This window comes from Neolamprologus brichardi, chromosome 6, assembly GCF_056152115.1.
Source record: "Neolamprologus brichardi isolate AB-2024 chromosome 6, ASM5615211v1, whole genome shotgun sequence".
NCBI lineage: Eukaryota > Metazoa > Chordata > Actinopteri > Cichliformes > Cichlidae > Neolamprologus > Neolamprologus brichardi.
This window is the reverse complement of record NC_142109.1, coordinates 6970733-6995391: the sequence shown is the minus strand read 5'-3', so window position 1 is coordinate 6995391 and position 24659 is coordinate 6970733. Positions and strand designations below refer to the sequence as shown.

At 39.1% G+C, this 24659-nt stretch overlaps 2 protein-coding genes across 3 annotated transcripts; both read left to right on the top strand.

Moving 5' to 3' along the window:
• The first annotated feature begins 885 nt into the window (after nucleotides 1–885).
• On the top strand, nucleotides 886–11880 carry LOC102777349 (uncharacterized). 2 transcript variants are annotated; one of them, XM_087841564.1, is made up of 12 exons: nucleotides 886–940; nucleotides 5556–5858; nucleotides 5933–6166; nucleotides 6262–6366; nucleotides 6518–6592; nucleotides 6650–6730; nucleotides 6829–7170; nucleotides 9378–9723; nucleotides 9806–9863; nucleotides 10081–10214; nucleotides 10311–10368; nucleotides 11767–11880. In XM_087841564.1, exons 1-12 carry the CDS (start codon nucleotides 886–888, stop codon nucleotides 11878–11880), a joined length of 1905 nt encoding a protein of 634 aa, XP_087697690.1. The 2 variants fall into 2 exon arrangements, with proteins under 2 accessions (XP_087697690.1, XP_087697691.1); XM_087841565.1 differs by lacking the exons at nucleotides 886–940; nucleotides 6262–6366; nucleotides 6518–6592; ... (5 more) ...; nucleotides 10311–10368; nucleotides 11767–11880 and adding an exon at nucleotides 5368–5422 and having other exon boundaries at nucleotides 5933–6177.
• Nucleotides 11881–19004: 7124 nt separating this feature from the next.
• Nucleotides 19005–23499, top strand: LOC148102463 (uncharacterized). The gene is made up of 7 exons (XM_087842481.1): nucleotides 19005–19059; nucleotides 19180–19476; nucleotides 19551–19784; nucleotides 19878–19982; nucleotides 20091–20303; nucleotides 20402–20743; nucleotides 23159–23499. Exons 1-7 carry the CDS (start codon nucleotides 19005–19007, stop codon nucleotides 23497–23499), a joined length of 1587 nt encoding a protein of 528 aa, XP_087698607.1.
• Nucleotides 23500–24659: the final 1160 nt, after the last annotated feature.

The following is a 24659-nucleotide window of genomic DNA, read 5'->3' as shown; positions in this document are numbered from 1 at the left end:
TTAGGCTTAAGGCCTGGACTACAACAATCATGATTTTGAGGACACTGAGGTCATATTTATTATTTACAGTACTTCAGATTTTTCAGAGATTAATTAATGAACGCTCAAAAAGAGAGATAATAAAGAAAGATAACAAAGCTGTTTACTAATGAAAGTACTAAGGCTGGAACGATAAGCCACACCCAGCAGGCATATCGAAGGGTCAGGCGTGCACGAGGTTGTAATTTGCTGCAATAAGTTGACGAGTTAAACCACCAGAGGCCAGCAAAAACAACATTAATGTTAACTCTTCAAACCCAGAATACAATTCAATTAGAGAGCTCAAAGAGTAATTATAGATATGTTAAATAAAACAAAAGGCACAAAGTAAAACAAAAAGTCATCTTTCTCTGCATTAAAATATAAATACAATAAAATTTCAATTTAAGAGCAGATTAAAGTCAACATCACTCGAGCTTTTGATCATTAAAGTTTGGACTTTGAATCATCATCATCAGATATGGACAACAGTTTTAACACCTCCTCAGCTTTCTGCTCAACCAATTCAAGCATCTCAAATGAATGTTTAATGCATTTAAACATAACTGCATGCAGCAGAGTTGATACTTATTGATACAAAAATTATCACGATGAAACAAGCAGTGATTTTGGTTTGAAATGTTTTTAATGCCAAGACGTAGCATACAAGCACAAAAACATTAAAGAAGAAGGGGAAGTTTCGTTTTAGTTTCAAAGCTGCTTAATGTCAACGTGACGTCATTCTGTCCCCCTCACCTTCACTCTGACAAAGAAAACTGTTTAGTTTGACCGATGACTTACTTTGTCTCTTTTATGGTTCAAGCTTTTACTGTTAGCTTTACACTTACAGCCTGGACTACAACAATCATGATGTTGGGAGATGCTGGTTGCCTGTTTATGGGTATCATCTTTTATATCTCAGGTATTAGTGATTATTTATGAGTCCTTATATAATAATTGTAAATAACTTTATCTAATCCTAAGAAGAAATATTTGAAAAAAATTACAGATTGTATAGTTTAAATTTAAGGAATCTGAGTTCATATTAATTCCTAAAGTCAAGTATTTAAAATTGTGACTTTTCTATCATTAATCTTTGAATAAAGAGAGATAATAATAGTAGGATAATGAAGCTGTTTGCTAATCAAAGTTTCTGTTCAAGGTGTTAATGGAGCATGTGGTGGCAAATTTCTTTTCTTATATATTGATCACTTTAGTAATAGTAATATCACTTTCTCACTTAGTTATATGCATGTAGAATAGACACTGCAAATGTGTCTTTATGCCCTATCACAAACACAGTGGGGCGATTGTAAGTTCATGTGAGACGTAAAACAGGTAGTGAGACTCTGTGTCCTTATCTCAGGGAATAAGGAGGGAGGATTTGGGATGTAAATCTTTAGGCAACGTCTAAGTAGAAAACATGGTCATAATTTTCTCTCTTTCGCTCTCAAAGGGAAGGTTTTCAAAGGATGAGCTGAACTGAAGGTATAGACTCATGTGATGTTTTGGAATTTCTTGTTCTGTTATTTTGGTCAAGCCATAGAAGACATGAGTGAACCGCACCCATCTTCAGAGACTGCTTAGGTGTTTGACCAGAGTTTCTCCATATATCAATATGTACTTAAACCCACTTCAAATAATGCCTACCGGGTGTTTGCAATTTATTTTAAAACTTCCACGAAATGCACAACTCAGAATTCGTGCTTTCAAAGGTTCATCAGTGGTTCTGCACTGCTCACATCAACATCTGACTTCAAGCAGAACATGGTTCACGACAGACTGCAAAGGAAATTGTGTTCAGAGTGAGCTCTCTGTGGATGGACAAAATGTACCGTACAACATGTTTGAAGGGAAAAACCCAACTTTAACCATCAATGATCTAAGAGAGAGTGATGCAAACACTTATTGCTGTATGAAGACTACAGACAGTGAGAACAGAAAAGCCTGCAGAAAGGAACAGCTTTCTGTTGAACATGGTGGAGGCAATATTCATATGGGCATGAATGGCTGTTAGTGGATCCAGTTTAGAAACATTTATTGATGATATCACTGATGATAGAAGTAGCACGATTAATTTTGAAGTTTACACAGCTATATTCTCAGCTTAGATTCAGCGAATGGTAATGTATTTTTATTTTTTTATTTCATTTTAGCCTTTTGTCTCCCTCTTCTGACAGTGAGAGCAATTACACACAATGAAAGGGTCTTAAATAGGGCTGGGTATTTGATTTGATTCAATTTTGACTCCATCAGAAATAGTATATTTCTCATTATTTATCAGTACATATCCATGCTTTTATATCTATGTATAAAAACAAAGCTGACACTTGTGAGACTTCATCAGATGTGTAAGCATCACAGCAGATGCTTTTGTGTCAAAGTAACTGAGGATAAAACACAGAAAAACATCTTCTTATAGCAGATAACCTTGAAAATATTCTGCAGTAGATCAAAAATGAAAGAAAACCATCAATCAATCAATGAACATTGCCTGATGCTGCTGAAATGAAGCGGAGCAAAGTTACAGAGGTTGACACAGCTAAGCCTTTTGCAATTTTGGCGTCATTCTCAAAAGTTCCCATTTATTCAGTATTGAAAAGCACAAAGGCAGGCTTCTTGGTGTCATTTTTTAAAAAACAGAACAAAACAGCTCACCAGTCTGTACACAACGGTGGACTGGTGCGTAATAAGCAAGCAAATAATGCAGAAAACAGATTTTAATGGGAAACTGGTCTTTGAGAGAGAGTGAGTTGTGCAGGAAGTGTGATTTCATCGTGGAGGAAGCAAAACAGCAAAAGTAAGAGGGAATTCATGGTGATGTTTATCAAATATGAAGCGTAGTTTTGATCTTCTTTTGCTGCTGATTCAGTGAATTTTGGTCAGAGAGTGACCAAACCTGCAGATTCAGAATCTGTGAGATGTCAGCTTTCAGCACCGACGTGTACGTGCCGTCGGATGAACAGTCTGCGCTTTACATCTTTGTGTGGAATCCGTTTACCTGCTGTCATTTGCTGTTTTTGCTCTTTAGTGGTTGTTGAAATAGTTTTGTGAGCTTTGACCTGAGATTTTGGCAAAGTACATTTATATTGTGGCAAGCAGATGAATCTTAGCAACAAAGCACCACTCAGCTATTGAGCTTGCTGTTCCACAACAAACAGGTAAGAGGAGCTCTATTAAACACTTGCTTGTCTTACACTGTGCTTCCGAGCGTCAATAACAACATAACCAAACTCACTGATGATAAATCATTCTTTCCATCAAACAATGACAGTGACTTTGTACCGCAGAACAGTTAAGAGAACAGTTAAAAGTCATGTAACTGTAGACAATAAAACAAGAACATCTTAACAGCAGCACATGTCCCAAGGCATGATGGGAGATAACTACCCGCTCCCCCAACAAGCCAGACAGCCCCCACCTGAGTGGTTAGCTCTCCCCAGCAACCGGCATGTCCATAGCAAAATCTCTGAGGTGTTCGGGAAGGCAATGGCATCATTAAGGACGTTCCGCTGGTCCCCCAGCCGTCTCTGAGGCCAGGTTGGGGGCCTGCCATTGAAGCTGGGACCCTGACCCCTCCATGGGTGGACTCAAGGGCTGACAGGGTGCCAGGCATTCGACGACCACCCTGTTCTGTTAGACCACATCGGACAGCCCCTCGAGAACAGTGCAGGGTCCAACCCACTGACTCATCAGTTTTGGGAAAAGCCCTTTCTTTCTCTCCGGGCTGTAGGTCCACACCTGCTGACCTGGCAACAGTCCTCCCCCCTTTCAGCGGGTATCATAAGCTCGCTTCTGCTGGGAGTCTGCATCCCAGAGCGCCTGCCTGGTCAACTGGTGCACCTCCGGTAGCCGGGCCCAGAGGTTGTGGAGGTAGTCCAATCTAGGGTCCCTGCCCCCTTCCTGCTCAGGAGAGGATCTGAACACCAAGTGTACTGGGGTACGAAGCTCATGCCCAAACATCAAGGTCGCTGGAGTGCACTTCGTAGATTCCTGGACCGCTCTAGGGGTGCAGTGGTGCCGTCCGGGTCTCCCTTATACCGATCCACAGACCTCCTTGAACAACACTGCCTCGAAATCCCGGCCCTGTTCACTCTGCAGTTCCTCTGGTACCCCGGACCGGCAAAACATCTCGTTGACCCGACACTCAGCCGTGGTAACAGCGCTCTGGTCGGGGCAACCAGGACGTAGCAGTTCCCCTGGTCAGTGGTGGGGAAGGGTCCCAGGATGTCCTGACCCTGCCGCACCATGAACCAGCTGGAGGAAAGGGCATCTGCATTGGTGTGGAGATGTCCCGCCCGGTGACGAACCTCAAAGTGGTAATCCTGCAGCGTCTCCAACCACCGGGCTAGCTGTCCCTCCAGTTCTTTAAAGGTGAGCAGCCAAGTGAGGGACGCATGGTCTGTGCGGTGACAAGTACAGACTATAAGCTTTTCACATGTAACCTCCTCACTCAGCTTCTCCAATAAGGCTCAGACCCTCTCCACTTAAAAACAGAATGAATGTAATGTATCCGAACATGAACATGTTTCGTAGCATTGACATGGCACTTTATTTGCAACACACACATACACACAAACATATGCAAACACACACTTGCATGTGCACTGCTGTGATTGCAGTCAGTTTCTAGCAGAGAGAACTGTGGTCCTTTTGCGTGCTAACTCAAAGATAATAATAGGGTTCAGTGGAAAATATAACTGAAAACATAACCTGCAAGCGCTACCCAGATACCCATCTGCACAGACTGCTGCTGAGATCATGAGCTGTGATAATGGCAGCCTGCGGTGGGCAGGCCAGGAACTGTGAGACAGCAGAACAAGATAAACTGGTGCACAATAATGGTGATGTTTTCAAAATGTCCATCATTGGTATTATTAATATTATTATTATTTTTAACATTGTCTTTATAATATAATCTTAACAGGCTATTAACATGCCTTGTAATGTTTGTATGAGTATTTTGACAGAAGAATCATTTGACTCTTGTACCATTTTTTTTTACACTCCATCAGGTTTGAGCAGGAGAGTTTTAGAAAAAAATTATAAATACATACATAAATGTAGAGAAATAATATAAACACTTTGTTGAAAACTGAAAGTTACCTGAACATCTAAAATATTCAGGGCAAGACGGCAAAACCACATTGATCGTCTTGCAGATAACGAAAGAACCACAGAGGAAGGACGTTCATGTTTAGCTTCAAAGGTGCTTTGTGTGCCAAACCATTGTACAAAAACAGTCATGTCAGTCCTTCTGTTTTTCAATCGATTTTAACCTGTGAGTTAATCTGGTCTACTTTTATATTTACTGTCATCTTTATGCTTGCACACAAGACTTCAACCAACATGTTGCTGACAGATTTTCAACATCTGTTCGTCTGTTTCATCTTCTACATTTCAGGTATGAGTAATTATTTATACATTGTTATGAAAAGAAAGCAAAAATTTTATTTACATTCTAAGAAAAGAAAAAAACCCTGACGTAAAAATGATAAGACAATGAATTCAATTCCTGATAAAAGTTTGTGTTAAAGGTGTTAATGGAGGAGAAACCAGGATCTGCGCTTTCAAAGGTTCATCAGTGGATCTGCACTGCTCACATCAACATCTGACTTCAAGCAGAAAATGGTTCACTATAGACTGGGATGGTTATAAGTATGTTCAGAGTGAGCTCTCTGTGGATGGACAACGTGTAACGTACAACATGTCTGAAGAGAAAAACCCAATTTTAACCATCAATGATCTAAGAGAGAGTGATGCAAACGCTTACTGCTGTATGAAGACTACAGACAGACCAGAACTCTGTTGGTATAATGGAGTAACCCTTCAAGTTGCAGGTACAGTGACTTTTACTCATTTATTACTTTCCAAATTACATCATTGTAAAAGTTGTCCTCCATCATCCTCTCAGAGCTGCAGGTAAAGGTGATTCCTGCCACAGAGGGACAGACAGTAACACTGATGTGCAGCAGCAGCTGTCCTCTGACTGAAAAGCCTGCAGCCTACATCTGGTACAAGAACAGAGAGTTTCTCTATGAGGACTGGTCTCCCTGGTACCAAGAGCTGCTCAGCAGTGAGGAAGCAGTCACATACTCCTGTGCTGTCAAAGGCTACGAGGATCTCAGAGCCCCTGAAGTCTCTGTGGGTGAGTCATGATGTTTATTGTTCAACAAAACGTTAAGAAAACCCCTGTAAAAATAGTCTCAGTACAAATATTTAACCTCATGTCTTTTTCTTCAGATTCCATCACACAAACATGTTTCAGTGTGACTTATGCTTATGGAAACATGTCTTCCCACAATCAGACATTAGTGAATGAGTCATGCTCCATCACATATCCCAGAGGTAAAAAAAGAAAAAAATCCACACTGTTTAAACACATCTCCACTAAATCTCTAAATTCAGATTTCTTATAACTATCTTTTATATGAATTATATGAGATCTATGAATATATATATGCATAGTAACAAGAAGTGTTTTTATTCTTTTCAACAGAGGTTCATGTTCAAAGAGCTTCTTCCACAACAGGGTTTGTCACACTGACCTGTAACACCAGCTGTAACCTGACTGATGATCAAACTGTCTACATGTGGTATCACAACAAACAAAACTATCATGAGAATCAACATCATTCAACACAAAACTCTTCAACAGACACATTCTCTTGTGCAGTTAAAGCTCACAAACATCTTCAATCTAAGGAAGTTTGTAAGTGTTAAATATATTTTATTTTATATATAATAATAAACTCAAGTGCTGAAACACAGACCAATCAAACAACGTTAAATCTTCCATCTATATTTCAGGTGTTCAGGATAAAAACTGCTGGAGAGTGAATTATGTCAGCAGGAGAATCTGTGCTCTGGAAGGATCTTCAGTCAACATCACAAGTGAATACTCACATCCTTATAACATGAAGCCAGAGTTTAAATGTTGGAGTAAAAAATGGAGAAAAGATAAAGTGGAAGTTGAAGAGCTGATTGAGGCTGCAGGTCGTGTGGAGTATCAGGACAACATGAAGAACCAACACATCCTGACCATCAACAACCTGAAGAAGAATGACTCAGGAGGATACACATTCAGATTCAAGAGAGATCATGAAGGATGGACACAGTCTGATCTGCCTGGAGTCTTTTTGATTGTCACAGGTAAATCTAAACTCCTCCCTCAGCAGACTTTACTCATTAATGTCTGAACAGGAGCAGAGGTGGAAGAAATATTCAGATCCTTCTTTGTTCTTTAACAATGTTAAAATATTCCCTTACAATGAAAAAGTTTGCTTTTAATTAGAATCATGTGCATTTTATGAAACATAACTATAGTTAAAATATCAAAAGTAAAAGTTGGCTTCTATTGTAGATAATTATAATAGTTTTAATATTATATACAGTCGGGTCCAAAGGTGTTCAGACAAACTAACCTTCACCACAGTTTCGACAGGTGGCATACCTGCTGCTTCAGAGCTATTTCTTTTTATTGAATTACTGTTTTGATACTACAGCTTCTGTTTATAAAAGAAAATAATATTCTATAGTTCATCATTATTTTTGCTCTCGATTGCTGTTAAATATAAAAAAAACACCTCTGCTTTCAAGAAGAAAATAAAACAGTTTTCAGCTCTGACTCACAGCAGTATAAAGTTAAGGAAAGTTTCTTCAGGGTTCAGAGGTCACTCAGCAGAGGATAGTTTAAAGATGTGCATGAAATGGAGTGTTACAATTCACCAATAAAAATTTGATAAATGTTAACTTTTTTTAAAGAAGGAAAAGACATTTAGTATTTTTATTTAAATAGTTTTTTTAATTATTAAAAATCAAAGCTAAAGCTACGCCCCCTTCTACCGTTGATTGACAGTGTGTAGACCTTACCTGAGGACACAAACTCTTATCCATCATCCATCCATCTATGCATCCATCCACCTCCGCCCCAGCCACCTCCTCCAGCTTGTCCAGGGGAACACCAAGGCATTCCCAGGCCAGCTGAGAGATGTAATCTCTTCAGCGTGTCCTGGGTCCGCCCCAGGGCCTCCTCCCGGTGGGACAACTGGCTCCTTTTGATGTGAAGGAGTAGCGGCTGTACTCTGAGGCCCTCCCGGATGACTGAACTTCTCACCCTATCTCTAAGGGAGAGGCCAGCCACATGCTCTGTTCTCCTGTCACTCGTTAACAATACCCTCAGAGCCAGGTGGCGGCTAGGAGCCTCCTACAAAATTAAAAATGTGATAACACATCCAGAGTTTGAGTCCTGTGAGTAAAAAACAAAGCTGACTGAGACAAAAACAGCTGAAAACTTGTGATTATTAGATTAAATACAGCAACTTTTTCTCTATATGTTTTACTTTATAAAGTGAATTATTGTTTATTACGATCAAAGCCAGCAGCTCTCTCTAACAGTCTCAATATTTTATTGCAATGTTTGTGTGGGGATTTCTCCAAAACATCTGTTATTCACTATCATTGACAGTCTGGTTTAATAAGTATTTTTGTTTAGAATTGTGCTTGTCTGCATCATTGTTTCACAAAACAGCATTATCAATTTGTGGCGAGAGTCAATTTGGCCAGAAGATGTCACTGTGGAGATGGGTCTCAGATTGAACCAAATTAGAAGAAGAGCACAGCTTGAGTAAACTAACTCATTAATGTCTGAACAGGAGCAGAGGTGGAAGAAATATTCAGATGCTGTGAACATGTCAATGCTGCACTGCAAATGCTCATTACAAAGAAAAAGTCCTGCACTTAACCCTCTCAGGCTCAAATTAAACTCTCAAATTAAAAAAAAACAGTCCTGCAGTGGTACTTCTGAGTAAAAAAAAACTCATAAATTATGTATGTGGGGAAATCAGGTTTTTCGTTTTTAACTGTTGCAAATCGGCAACGCCTGCCTCGAGAGGGTTAAAACTGAAATCATTCAAGTTTTAAAAAAAAAAAAATGTATTTCATATTGTATAAAATAGTTGTTATTATGAAGGAAAAAATATGTTTTACTTTTTTAGAAGAAGCACTCATGTGTCTTTTCCATTCCTCACTTTGGTGTTCATGTTTTTTTTATTTGAACAATCTGGATACTGTTATTTTGTTTGAGCTATAAAGCAATTACTCATCATTTCAGCATTTAACCCTTTGACATCTAGGAACATACATCACTTAACTGTCAACTTTAAATGAGGTCAGAAGAATTTTGAACAATAAAATTTCTGGCTAATTTTTTTTGTTTGTTTGTTTTTATAAATCTAAATTCACAAGAACCACATTTCCAAACCATAAATGTCTCATTTAAATTCCAACATTTTTTTCAGTTTGACAATTAAAAATCAATGAAAATGGTGCATGAATAATGATTTTTTTTTTACTTCCAGAGCTGAGAGTGAAGATGAGTCCTTCTGCAGTGGTGACAGAGGGTCAGAGAGTCACACTGACCTGCAGTACCAGCTGTCCTCTGACTGACAACACAAACTACATTTGGTACTTGAACAGTCGACCTCTGACCCCAAGAGAGAACCAGAACAAACATCTGATCCTAGACCCAGTCAGCAGGGAGGATGCAGGAAGCTACTCCTGTGCTGTGAAAACCAACAAAGACATCAGCTCAGCTCCAAAGACTCTCACTGTCCAAAGTATCACAGGAACATGGACACCAGCAGCTGTAGGAGTTTCTGCAGCTCTGCTCCTTTTAATACTTCTCACTGTCTTCTGGTGTGTTAGGTGAGTAACGTTTTGATCTCATTCAGATCAATATGTTCTTCTGATATGGCTTTACTTATATATATATTTTCTATCTGTTCAGAAAAAAGAGGATTTCTAACCAGCCTTCAAGAATTGAAACATTAGGCAACAAACAGCAGGTACCAAACAGGAAACAAAAAATTCTTCTGCAATAACAGCTGAAATAAAACAGGCCGCTTGAACACCTTGTTTTTCTTCATGTAAATCTATTCCTGCTTAACCCAAAAGCATGTATTTTTAGCCTTTGTATTGTTCTCCTTCATGTGAATTATAACCTCTATATGTAAATGTATGTGGATATACATTAATAAAATGTGATGTTATTTGTCTATGCAGATTTTTCCTGATTTCATAAATAAAAACGTTCCAGCTGAATCGGAGGAGCAGGATGGTCATCACTATGTCAGGCTGCGTTTCAGTTTGAAAAACGACACTGACCTCTACTCAACCATCGAGTTATCGCCTACTAAGTAAATACACCTTTTTTTTGCTTTATTCATCATATTCAAACTGCGATTTGAAATCACTTGTTGATTTGTAAATTATTTCATTTTTTTTTTAATTAGAATGACAACGACTTCCAGTGACTTTGCAAGAAGTGAAACATCAAACAATGAAGAGCAGGTACATGACAGGATTCAAGTGTAAAACATCAACTCCTCTATTTTTCTTCATATGTATAATCATTTATTATTTATCAAGAAGAGCACTTAAACTTGTGTCCTCATCTTTTTTTCCATCCATAATTCCTCCATTCATACATCTATTTTCTCCCATTTGTGTTGGGTTGGGTCACAGAGAGGGCAGAAATGTAAACAAACTATCCCCTGCTAGCTCTTGCAGCAGTGGGGACATTTTGGCATTCCCAAGTTAGCCATCACACATCTCTCCAGCAGGTCCTGGGTGTTCCCCAGTGCATCCTCACAGTGGGAAGAAGCCATGTAGGAGGTATCCTAGTCAGACTATCTCAATTAGTACCTTTTGATTTGGGCGAGTAGTGGCTCCACAACCTCGACTTGAAAGATACTTTGCACCACTTGTAGCTCATCTTTTTCATACTCTGTCAGTGGGATTGCTGTCAAGATTCTGCCAGAGGTGGGAGTTTGTTCCCACTGTAACCTCATTTTATGTTTGGTATAGTCCTGTCAAGCATCCCCACCACCTGATTCAAGTCAGCACCATGTGGTGATCAATTGACAACTCTCCTCCTTTCTTCACCGGAGACCAGCTGTTTTTTGACACATTTGAAATTATAATGGAGAAGAGGTCACTGAATAAATTATTATCAATCATTCCATGACAGGCAGTAGTGAACTTTTCTAACAGACTAATTGAGTTTTATTGTCACAAGAACAGATATCTCTCATACTTCATGCAATACCTCTATAGTGGAACACATCTGTTTAACAAAAATCATCTGTTCTCTCTTCTCAAGCATTACTGCAGGCCTGCAGTGTACAACATTTAGCACAAACTCAAATCTACATGTCAGCTTCTATTCTGTTGTACAGTGGCACTTTAATGCAATCTGATATTTATGTTTTCCTAAATTTAGCAAGCCATTTCAAAATTGAGATCTATAATCTAGTTTTGAGGTCCCAACCGAGAAGCCTTAACACCCACTCACATCATCACAAGGTCTCACAATGGTTTCACCCGAAGCCTTGCTGGAGAATGACCCACACCCGTTTTTACAACTTGTCTCACATGATTATGCAGATCAACTGTGGGTTCAGACACTTTTCTTTCCAAGAAAGGACTTTAAAATGGATCCTAGATTCAATTGGAAGCCAATGTAGAGAGGCCAAAACCGGAGTGATGTGGTCGAATTTCCTTCTGCTTAAAAATCGTGCCGCAGCATTGTGCATGAGTTGCAAACGTGACAAAGTGCCACGCCCAACCTCTACTAAAAGAGAATTGCAGTAATCCAAACGGGAAGTAATAAAGGCGTGAATAACACTTTCCAAGTCCCGCTTGGAAAGAAAGGGCTTAACCCAGTATGTTGTGTGTCTTCCTCCTCAGGTGAACCCTGATCCCATATATGACAACCTCCCAGCCCATTATAGCGGACTGCAACTACCTACGAGCCACACAAGTGATGTCTACTCCAGTATGGACCCACTGCCTGCTCACTAAAGTAACTTTGTTAACATAGTGATTTAAAGGGCCTTTTTCTCTGATAGGTTTAGTGACTGAGCTAATTTCAGTATCACAGCAGGGACACCACATTTGGTGGATCTGTCAGTGGTTTTCACACATAAATTACAGAAGAAATCTTGAACTTTTCAGTTATAAAATGTATGTTATTACAGTTTTTTCTGAATGCTTAAACCCTAACTGTGATTCTTATAGCACAATTTCTAAAACTATTAATACTTATAGCAAAACCACTCACTGAGTTTGCAAAACTAAAAGCACAAACACTGCTTTGCACTCAGTTTGCCATTTTGTAACACACACTTTGCAAACCTGTAGCTACAATCCACTGCACAGCACTCTTTTTGCAGAACTGTAAACACAACTCACTGCTTTACACTCAATTTCCAAATGATCAACGCACTCCTAGCAAAACTATACACATTTAAGGCCATTATTTACACTATTTTGCCAACTGTCTGGCACACTGTCACATGTGAAAACTTTTTTAGATAATTAGTTCACTTTGCAGTCAGCCTAAGCACTATAATACAGGTAAGCTCTGTGTGTGGAGTACAATGGAGGGAGCAGAAAGAGTGAGAAGTAGAGGAGGCCGAGCATGAGGACGTGGAGGTGAAGAAGTAGGAAGAAGAGGACGACAAGGACAAGGAGGAGCAAGATGAGGACGAGGAGGGGGGAGAGGAGGACGAGGAGGGGGGAGAGGAAGGGTAAGAAGAGTAAGAAATAGAATTGCTGATGACATCAGAGCTACAATAGTGGACCATGTAATCAACTGTGGAATGACCCTGAGGGAAGCTGGCCAACGGGTCCAGCCTAACTCAAGCCGCTACACTGTAGCAAGTATCATAAGGATATTTTGAAATGAGAATCGGTTAGTACAGTCACTTTGCACTAAGATTTGTAGCACTGCCATATGCTGATGAGAAACACAACAATACCATAGATGTAAAAATACTGAAATTGTTACTTTACAGAATTGCTAGACAACCAGATGCTGGGGCAGAGGAAGCATGTTCACTGCAGACCAAGAAACCCATATAGTCAATATGGCGATTGCAAATAATCCTATACTTGGTAATAAACACTTGTGTTTGTTTTGATGTGTGTGAATAAACACCAGTACTTGAAGTTTGGATCCCTCTATGCTTACGAATCTATGACAAAAGTATGAGCTCAATCTGACATAGCCTACCTTGTGCACAGAGAAAGCAAAAGCCAGATGTGTTTTGTATTCATACCATCAGTGTGCAGTTGGCGCATTGTGTGCTTAGTAGATGATGGCTTGTGTGTACTGTTTGATACGAAAACACCATTTTTACGAAGGTGTGAAGAGTTACAGTTTTTTCTGATTGCTTAAGCACATTTTTTGTAACTATTGGCTATTTTTGCAAAACTCTACACACAAATAAGAAAACCTGTCACCCAATTATCAAAACATTGTAGTTCTCTTGCAAAAGCGAACACAGCTAGATTAACTCTTCACACCTTCGTAAAAATGGTATTTTTGTATCCAACAGTTAACACAAGCCATCATATTAATAAGCACACAATGCGCTAACTGCACACTGATGGTATGAATAAAAAACACATCTGGCTTTTGCTTTCTCTGTGCACAAGGTAGGCTATGTCAGTTAACTTCAAGTACTATTATTCACACACATCAAAACAAACATAAGTGTTTATTTCCAAGTATAGGATTATTTGCAATCGCCATATTGACTATATGGGTTTCTTGTTCTGCAGTGAACATGCTTCCTCTGCCCCCAGCATCTGGTCGTCTAGCAATTCTGTAAAGTAACAATTTCAGTATTTTTACATCTATGGTATTGTTGTGCTACAAATCTTAGTGCAAAGTGACTGTACTAACTGATTCTCATTTCAAAATGTCCTTATGATACTTGCTACAGAGTAGTGGCTCGAGTTAGGCTGAACCCGTTGGCCAGCTTCCCTCAGGGTCATTCCACAGTTGATTACATGGTCCACTATTGTAGCTCTGATGTCATCAGCAATTCTATTTCTTACTCTTCTTACCCTTCCTCTCCCCCCTCCTCGTCCTCCTCTCCCCCCTTCTCATCCTCCTCTTGCTCCTCCTTGTCCTTGTCGTCCTCTTCATCCTACTTCTTCACCTCCACGTCCTCTTCCTCGGCCTCCTCTACTTCTCACTCTTCCTGCTCCCTCCATTGTACTCCACACACAGAGCTTACCTGTATTATAGTGCTTAGGCTGATTGCAAAGTGAACTAATTATCTAAAAAAGTTTTCACAAGTGAAAGTGTGCCAGACAGTTGGCAAAATAGTGTTAATGATAGCCATACATGTGTATAATTTTGCTAGGAGTGTGTTGGAAATTTGGTAATTGAGTGTAAGCAGTGAGTTGTGTTTAAAGTTCTGCAAAAAGAGTGTTGTGCAGTGAATTGTGCCTACAGTTTTGCAAAGTGTGTGTTACAAAATTGCAAACTGAGTGCAAAGCAGTGTTTGTGCTTTTAGATTTGCAAACTCAGTGAGTGGTTTTGCTATAAGTATTAATAGTTTTAGGAATTGTGCTATAAGAATCACAGTTAGGGTTTAAGCATTCAGAAAAAACTGTAATCTAGCTGTGTTCGCTTTTGCAAGAGAACTACAATGTTTTGATAATTGGGTGACAGGTTTTCTTATTTGTGTGTAGAGTTTTGCAAAAATAGCCAATAGTTACAAAAAATGTGCTTAAGCAATCAGAAAAAAACTGTAAAACACGTCACAACTGAAAGATGGCATAAAACAACAACTTGTGTTTGAGTGACATTTTCTTAACATAGAACATAATAAATGTTGTTACTGTTCAAATTAAGCCGTGTGGTTTCATATGTATTCTACTTCAAACAAGTACTGGTATGTGGTTTGTCTCTAAACCTGAGCTCACTACAGATAAACATCATGGAAAACTTCTAGAGAGTAACTTCTACACATTACCACACGTTGAGCAGATTTACAAAATTAGGAAATTGCTGCGGTACTTTGTGTGAGACATACATTAAGACAAACATTTAAATAAAAATAAAAAGTGCTAAGCAGATTGTTATATAGATGAAAACAGGTGATGATCAATGCAAAGATGCAACAGGTGCAGAGAACACAATACAGGGTCATGTGTTTGAATCAGAGCAAGTGGTGGGAATAGTCTTATGGTTATTGTTCATGAGTCCAACAGCAGAGGGGAAGAAACTGTTCTTATGGCGAGAGGTTTTGGTCCAAATGCTGCCTGAGGGAAGAGGGTCAAACAGACTGTGTCCAAGGTGAGAAGGGTCAGTTGTGCGCCCCAGTGTCCTGGAGGTGTACAGGTCCTGCAGAGATGGGAGTCTGCAGCAAATCACCTTGTCAGCAGAGCGCACAACATGCTGCAGTCTCTGTTTATCCCTGGTGGTGGCTCCAGCATACCACACCACAATGGAGGAGGTGAGGATGGACTCGATGATTGCAGTGTAGAATTGCGTCATCGTCCGTGTTGGCAGGTTGAATTTCTTCAGCTGACTCAGGAAGTACACCAGGTTGTTACGCCTGCACCATGACACCAGACATTCAGCCTCCATCCTGTAAGCAGACTCACCCCGTCCGAGATGAGTCCGATAACGGTCATCTGTAAACTTAAATATCCTGACAGAGTGGTGGTTGGAGGTACAGCAGTTGGTGTATAGGGAGAAGAGCAGAGGAAAAAGAACACCACCCTGAGGGGAGCCGGTGCTGATTGTTTGTGAGTCAGAGACATTCTTCCCTAGTCTCATATGTTGCTTCCTGTCTGTCAGGAAGTCAATGTCCCAACGGCAGACTTGCATGGTATGACCTGCTTGTCCAGGTCAATAAAAAATTTTTTTGGATGGTGCTCTTCTTTGTCCCAACAGCAAGCAGGTAGAATTGCGTAGTGGAGTTGATGGCATCAACATGTTTGTGAATGCTTGTTCTGCTTCATTTTAAAAATGAAGAAAAAAGGAAAATATGTTAAATTACAGAATCAGAATTTCCGTTGTTGCAAAGTTCAAATCAAAACCTCATTTATAACAGCCAATATAATAGTCAGTTTCAGACGTACTATTAAAGCAAGAATAGTGCATAATTACAAAGTAATATGTTGTTAATCAACTCTATAATGCACCTCATACTGTGTAATGGACTGTATTATGAGCTTGGTATCATGTCTTAAAATTATGTAATTTTATTTATAAGTTGTTATTTATGGGTTTTTTGTAAAAGATGCTGTACACACTAGTTGATTTGTTAAATATTACCTGTAAAAACTCAAATTATTACCATGTGAAATTAAGACCAACCTGTTTTTTCAACAGAGAAAGAGTCAATCAGAAAGCGGCCTGACTCAAACCTGATTTTATAAATCATATATTATAAATTCAGCACAGACACACAGTTTCTCATCCAGGATTAAAGGAGCCAGACTTTGCTCAGACAGGTAGGATTTAATTTTACACTGAGCATGGGTCAGTACTGGTGTCATACAGTTTAAGTGATGCACAGGAATCAGCAAATAATTTATTATAGATGCATTAAAGCTTGTTGGGGTATTTACTGTGAATCTGTGGCTGCGATCAATCATTTTACCGGTAACTTGATCAACTAGCAACTTAAGTCATGACAGAAGATAATATTTCAGTCCTGACATTGTTTAAATATTAATTACTTTACTACTATATACGATAACCGTTACATAGTAACAGTAAAAGATTTAAAAACATCTACAATTGCCATGGGAATGAAGCACTGTTAGCCAAGATCTGTTTTACAAGGACCAGAAGACCACAGTTGTGACAATTGTGTCAATCACAGCTAACAGTAAGAAAGCAGAAACACAGTGAAATCGTGGAGTACCAGGGGCTGAAGGACCAACTGGAGGAGATTAAGATAAAGTCCAAAGTGGTCTCAATGGTAATAGGAGCATGAGGAGCTGCCACCCCAAACCGGGAAGAGTGGCTTCAGCAGATTCCAGGCACAGCATCAGAGGTTTCTGTACAGAAGAGTGCAGTCCTAGGAACAGCAATGGAAACACCGCATAGAACCATATACATACGCAATATACATGAAGTATTAAAGTTGTTATTTCTATTTTACTGTAAAATACACTGAAGGAACTGACTTCTTGAAAATACAGCATGATTTGTTAAATATTACCTGTAAAAATTCAAATTATTAGAATTTGTTCAAGAAGTGGAGCTGATAATGATTAGAGACAAGAAAACTATCCAAAATCAAGGCAAAAAGGCCGAAACCTGAGCTTTTGACTTATAGGGATTATTTGTATACATGTTGAATTTATTATTTAAATCTTGGGCATCCACCACTGTAACAGTATACAAATGATAGAAAATAAATACAAGTAAAATTGGTTGCTTTTAAGCTTGATTATTTACACTATAACTACTGATCCACCATTTTTACATACTCATTTAAAATGTAAAAAAAAAAGAAAAAAGCTACTGAAAACTCGCAACATAAGATAATGAAATAACTGCAGATATTTGCAACTCACTTATCTTGTACTGTGAACTTGACAAGAAGTAGCAGAGAACAATTCAAAATGTTGCTGAGATGAAGAGCTAATGGTGTCCTCTGGTGGACATGTCCTGAACTGCTAAGCAACTTCAAGAAGTCCCACAAAATTATCTAGTTTCATCTTGAAGGTGACACAGGAACAAGTATAGTACTTATTTTTCATTAAAGAATATGTGATAGTCCATCCGTCCATCTTGTTCTGCTTAGCCGAGGCCAGGTCCCCGGGGGACAGCAGCCTAAGCAGACAAGCCCAGACCTCCCTCTCCCCAGCCACCTCCTCCAGCTTGTCCGGGGAAACACCAAGGTGTTCTCAGGCAACCCAAGAGATATAATCTCTCCAGTGTGTCCTGGCTCTGCCCGGGGCCTCCTCCCGGTGGGACATGCCCGGAACACGTCACCCAGGAGGCGCCCAGGTGGCATCCTTGTCAGATGCCCAAACCACCTCAACTGGCTCCACTATGTGTGATAGTGTTTCATTTAATTTTGTTGAATTCCATTTATCCTTTCTGGGTGTGGCTAAAAAAGATTAAAGCCTTCCACAAGTTTTGACTGTTGAGCCACACTCAGCAGTGACATCAAAGAAACAGGAATAACCAAGTCTGCAGTAAGTGACAAGTTCAACCACTACAGTGAAGCAACAATAATAAATTAAGGTTAACTCTTCAAAGCCAGAATACAATTCAATCAGACAACTCAAACACTGGTTGCATATGGATATGCATACAAGCATACAAGAAGGCAAGAGACAAAGAGGAAGAAAGTCCGTTTTAGTTTCAAAGCTGTACAAAGTGTGAAACCAGTTCCTTCTTACAAGAAAAGAAAAAATAAGTTTTTGTCACCCTCACCCTTCAGTCTGCAGAGAAGGAGTGTTTAGTTTGACGAATGCATTTCTTTTTGTCTTTTGGTTGAAAGTTTTACTGTCAGCTTTACACAAAAACCAGGATCTGTGCTGTAAAAGGAAACGTTCATGGAAATGGAAAATACAATTCAATCTGAGAGCTCAAACACTCATTAAGGATATTTTAAATAACGTGTTTCCCATATCACATTGTTTAATATTTTGAAAAAGAAAAGATAAAAATGGCAATAGAATTATGTCTACATCACTCCAGCTGTGTGTTTACATTGTAAACTGTTATACTCAAACATGCTCAGCACTTTAACACCTCCACAACTTTCTGTTGAACAACTTCAATATATTTAATAAACTGAATATTTAACACATTCAAATCACAACTGCATGCAGAAAGTAAATAAAACAAAATAATAATTATATAGGAAATCAATTGATGCAAATTAAAACATCACTCATGCTAACATAAAGCATAAAAGAATGCAAAAGATTTAAAGAAAGAGGAAGCAAGTTTACTTTTAGATTCAAAGATGCACGATGTGTGAAACCAAAGAATATGAGCAGCAGATAGCAGACACCCCCCCCCCCCCCGCTTACCCCCTCCTCACCCTTCGCTCAGACAAAGAGTGCTGTTTAGTTTGACCGGTGACTTACTTTGTCTTCATGGTTCAAGCTTTTACTGTCAGCTTTTTATGCTCAAAGTCTGGACTAAAATAATGGAGTTGAGAGATGCTGGTCGTCTGCTTGTGGGTCTCATCTTTTACATTTCAGGTATCTGAAATTATTCATGAATTAGATTAGTTCCTAATGTAAAGTACTGAAAATTATTAAGTGATTAATAAAAAAGACATATTAATAAGATAAACATTTATTAACTCCCTTTTGTTAAAGGTTTTAATGGAGGAGAAACCAGGATCTGTGCTCTCAAAGGTTCATCAGTGGATCTGCACTGCTCACATCAACATCTGACTTCAAGCAGAAAATGGTTCACTGCACACTTAAATGGATCAAAGAGTGAGCTCTCTGTGGATGGACAACGTGTAACGTACAACATGTCTGAAGAGAAAAACACAACTTTAACCATCAATGATCTAAGAGAGAGTGATGCAAACACTTACTGCTGTATGAAGACTACAGACAGTCCACAACTCTGTTGGCTAAACAGAATTACTCTCCAAGTAGTTACAGGTACAGTAACCTTTACTCATTACTTACTTTCCAAATGACATCATTGTAAACGTTGTTATCCATCATCCTCTCAGAGCTGCAGGTAAAGGTGATTCCTGCCACAGAGGGACAGACAGTAACACTGATGTGCAGCAGCAGCTGTCCTCTGACTGAAAAGCCTGCAGCCTACATCTGGTACAAGAACAGAGAGTTTCTCTATGAGGACTGGTCTCCCTGGTACCAAGAGCTGCTCGGCAGTGAGGAAGCAGTCACATACTCCTGTGCTGTCAAAGGCTACGAGGATCTCAGAGCCCCTGAAGTCTCTGTGGGTGAGTCATGACTGTTGTTGCTACAGACTCTCCAGCTAAACCCTGTGGAAATGATCTCAGTACAAATATTTAACATCATGTCTTTTTGTTCAGATTCCATCACACAGACATGCTTCAGTCTCACTTATGCTTATGGAAACATTTGTTCTTACAAACAGACATTAGTGGATAAGCCGTGCTCCATCACATACCCCAGAGGTGGAGTTTATATCATATTTGTTTAAACAATACATGTATATGTCTTAAATAAGATGTATGATTATATCAAAAATAGTGACAAGCAGTGTGTTTATCCTTTTTGAACAGAGGTTCATGTTCAAAGAGCTTCTTCCATCTCAGAGTTCTTCCCACTGACCTGTAACACCAGCTGTAACCTGACTGATGATCAAACTGTTTTCATGTGGTATCACAACAAACAAAACCAGCATGAGAATCAACATCATTCAACACAAAAATCTTCAACAGACACATTCTCTTGTGCAGTTAAAGACCACAAACATCTTCAATCTAAGGAAGTTTGTAAGTGTCAAATCTATTTTATTTTATATATAATAAAAAACTCAAGTGCTGAAACACAGACCAATCAAACAACGTTAAATCTTCCATCTATATTTCAGGTTTTCAGGATAAAAAATGCTGGAGAGTGAATTATGTCAGCAGGAGAATCTGTGCTCTGGAAGGATCTTCAGTCAACATCACAAGTGAATACTCACATCCTGATAACATGAAGCCAGAGTTTAAATGTTGGAGTAAAAAATGGAGAAAAGATAAAGTGGAAGTTGAAGAGCTGATTGAGGCTGCAGGTCGTGTGGAGTATCAGGAGAACATGAAGAACCAACACATCCTGACCATCAACAACATGAAGAAGAATGACTCAGGAGGATACACATTCAGATTCAAGAGAGATCATGAAGGATGGACACAGTCTGATCTGCCTGGAGTCTTTTTGATTGTCACAGGTAAATCTAAACTCCTCACTCAGCAGACTTTACTCATTAATGTCTGAACAGGAGCAGAGGTGGAAGAAATATTCAGATCCTTCTTTGTTCTTTAACAATGTTAAAATATTCCCTTACAATGAAAAAGTTTGCTTTTAATTAAAATCATGTGCATTTTATGAAACATAAATATAGTTAAAACATCAAAAGTAAAAGTTGGCTTCTATTGTAGATAATTATAATAGTTTTAATATTATATACAGTCGGGTCCAAAGGTGTTCAGACAAACTAACCTTCACCACAGTTTTGACAGGTGGCATACCTGCTGCTTCAGAGCTATTTCTATTTAATGAATTACTGTTTTGATACTACAGCTTCTGTTTATAAAAGAAAATAATATAATAATATTTTCAGCTCTGACTCACAGCAGTATAAAGTTAAGGAAAGTTTCTTCATGGTTCAGAGGTCACTCAGCAGAGGATGGTTTAAAGATGTGCATGAAATGGAGTGTTACAATTCACCAATAAAAATTTGATAAATGTTAACTTTTTTTAAAGAAGGAAAAGACATTTAGTATTTTCATTTAAATAGTTTTTTAATTATTAAAAATAAAAGCTAAAGCTACGCCCCCTTCTGCTGTTGATTGACAGTGTGTAGACCTTACCTGACACAAACTCTTATCCATCATCCATCCACCTCCGCCCCAGCCACCTCCTCCAGCTTGTCCAGGGGAACACCAAGGCATTCCCAGGCCAGCTGAGAGATGTAATCTCTTCAGCGTGTCCTGGGTCCGCCCCAGGGCCTCCTCCCGGTGGGACAACTGGCTCCTTTCGATGTGAAGGAGCAGTGGCTGTACTCTGAGGCCCTCCCGGATGACTGAACTTCTCACCCTATCTCTAAGGGAGAGGCCAGCCACCCTTCAGAGGAAGCTCATTGCTGCCGCTTGTAACCGGGATCTCAATCTTTTGGTCATTACTCACAGCTGCTGACCATAGGTGAGGGTAGGGACGTAGTTTTAATAGTAAATTGAGAGCTTCGCTAAGCTCTCTCAGCTCTCTCTTTACCACAACAGACTGGTGCACGGTCTGCATCACTGCAGCCACAGCACCAATCTGTCTGTTGATCTCCTGCTCTCTTCTCACGTCACTCGTTAACAATACCCTCAGAGCCAGGTGGCGGCTAGGAGCCTCCTACAAAATTAAAAATGTGATAACACATCCAGAGTTTGCGTCCTGTGAGTAAAAAACAAAGCTGACTGAGACAAAAACAGCTGTAACTTGTGATTATTAGATTAAATACAGCAACTTTTTCTCTATATGTTTTACTTTATAAAGTGAATTATTGTTTATTACGATCAAAGCCAGCAGCTCTCTCTAACAGTCTCAATATTTTTTTTGCAATGTTTGTGTGGGGATTTCTCCAAAACATGTGTTATTCACCATCATTGACAGTCTGGTTTAATAAGTATTTTTGTTTAGAATTGTGCTTGTCTGCATCATTGTTTCACAAAACAGCATTATCAATTTGTGGCGATAGTCAATTTGGCCAGCAGATGTCACTGTGGAGATGGGTCTCAGATTGAAATAAAATTAGAAGCAGAGCACAGTAAAGTAAAGTAAACTAGAGTAAACTAACTGAAACACAGACACTGACTAGCTGACAGGAAATACACAACTGGGCAAAACAATGCACAGGTCATATAAGTCAACCAAATGACAATGGAAGCAAAACTGAAGACTACACACAGGACAAGAAACTATCAAAATAAATCAGGAGACTAACACTGACTGAAACACAAACTAGACAGGGCAAACTAAACACAAAGTTAAAACTGACCAAACATGGGAAACATAGGAAACATAAAAGAAACACAGACTAGGCAAAGAGAACATAGGAGGGCAGGAAAAACTTGAGAATATCTAACAAAGAAATCTTGACTACAGCACAAGATTGACAACCAAACATAAGCAAATGTAATGTTTAAACTAAAACTAGAACGAAGTCAGACAGAGAATTTTTTTTTTTAAAAAAGGCAACTGAGTCCAAAACAGAAAACACTGAGTATAAAACCAAGGATCATGACATAAAGACCCAAAGCACAATGCAAGTTTCAGTTACTGAAGACAAAAGTCAAGGCGGAGACCCACAAAAAAGAAGCAACTGGACAGGCAGGATGAAATGGTAGGATAAACCTTTAAGTAAATAATAACTGTCATACACTGTACATGGAGTGGAGTTTAAAAAAGCAACTATTCCCTCATAAATGTCATAAAAGTACAGAACTTAAGTCAATGTTAGATTTTATCAGTGCATGGGGGATTAAAGAGTCTGCTTTTTGGCTTAACTCACTCAGATTCAGTCTCTAGCACATGTTGCAATTGTGTAATGTTTCATCTTAACATATAATATCTGTCATTATTAATGTTCCTCTTTCAGAGCTGAGAGTGAAGATGAGTCCTTCTGCAGTGGTGACAGAGGGTCAGACAGTCACACTGACCTGCAGTACCAGCTGTCCTCTGACTGACAACACAAACTACATTTGGTACTTGAACAGTCGACCTCTAACCCCGAGAGAGAACCAGAACAAACATCTGATCCTAGACCCAGTCAGCAGGGAGGATGCAGGAAACTACTCCTGTGCTGTGAAAACCAACAAAGATATCAGCTCTGCTCCAAAGACTCTCACTGTCCAAAGTATCACAGGAATGTGGACAATTGGAGTTTCTGTAATAATTCTGATTTTAATACTTCTCCTTTTCTTCTTTTTGATTAGGTAAGCAACACTGTGTTTGATTCAAAGCAAAACATTTAATCTCTGGCATGAACTCACTTATTTTCCTGTTTATTACTTTCAATAATCAGAAAAAAGTGGACTACGAGTCAGTCTTCCACAAACGAAACATCAAACAATGTAGTGGAGGTAAAGATTACTGTAGAGTTGGAAAACACATATTCATACTGAATGATCTTTCTTACAGAGTCAAAGGAGTCAAATCTTTAAGTGTATTATGATGTATCGCTTTTTGTTCTCAGCTAAATCCTGATCCTGCATGTGAAGACGTCTTAGCTCAGCCACAGGTGGAGGATGAAGTCCTCTACAGCAAAGTGTACATCTTCAAAAACCACACAGATCCTCTTTTTTCCACCATAGAGCCACTTCAGCCCAGAGAAGAGCAGCATGCTGATTACGCTGCTGTGAAGTTTAGACATAAAACAAGCTCTGATGAAGAATCTGTTGTCATTTCAACAGAAACAGATGACACTTAAAGACCTGCAGAGGTACACTGCGGTGAACAAGCCTTTTAACAAACCTCTGCACCTCTCATTTACATTTTTGTGCGTTGTACTTGAATCTATATTTCACATTATTTATACGTTTTTTCTGTATTCAACACAACTAGATTAGCCAGTTTGATTGGCTTCACATGTTACTCGTGTTAATGTAATAATTCATGGTCATGTAAGAAAAAAAAACAATCATAGTGAAAGTTAATCTGCCTTTTGTCTCCCTCTTCTGACATTGAGAGCAATTACACACAATGAAAGGGTGTTCAACAATATAACTCCAAGAAAGAAGGGATACAACAGCTGTAATGTTTGCTGTGGGGATGCCCCTCATGTGTATAGATGTGCTGTTATAGCAGAAGACACTGACATGTTTGCGAATCTCCCTGCATTATAGCCCGTGATATTGTCACAATGCAAAATTGCAGAATTTATTCCGAGCTGTATATTAAACACATTTGTATAGTTTTACATTTGTTGATTTTAGATAGTCTAGTTTTGATGTGAAGCGTTTTTACTATTTTAGATGTTTGAGTTCGTTCCTAGACAATTTTATAATATTATTCCAGACGGCATATTCCATCCATCCATTTTAGTTTCGAGGAGGGGCTGGAGCCTATCCAAGCTGTCAGACAACGTATTTCCACCTAGC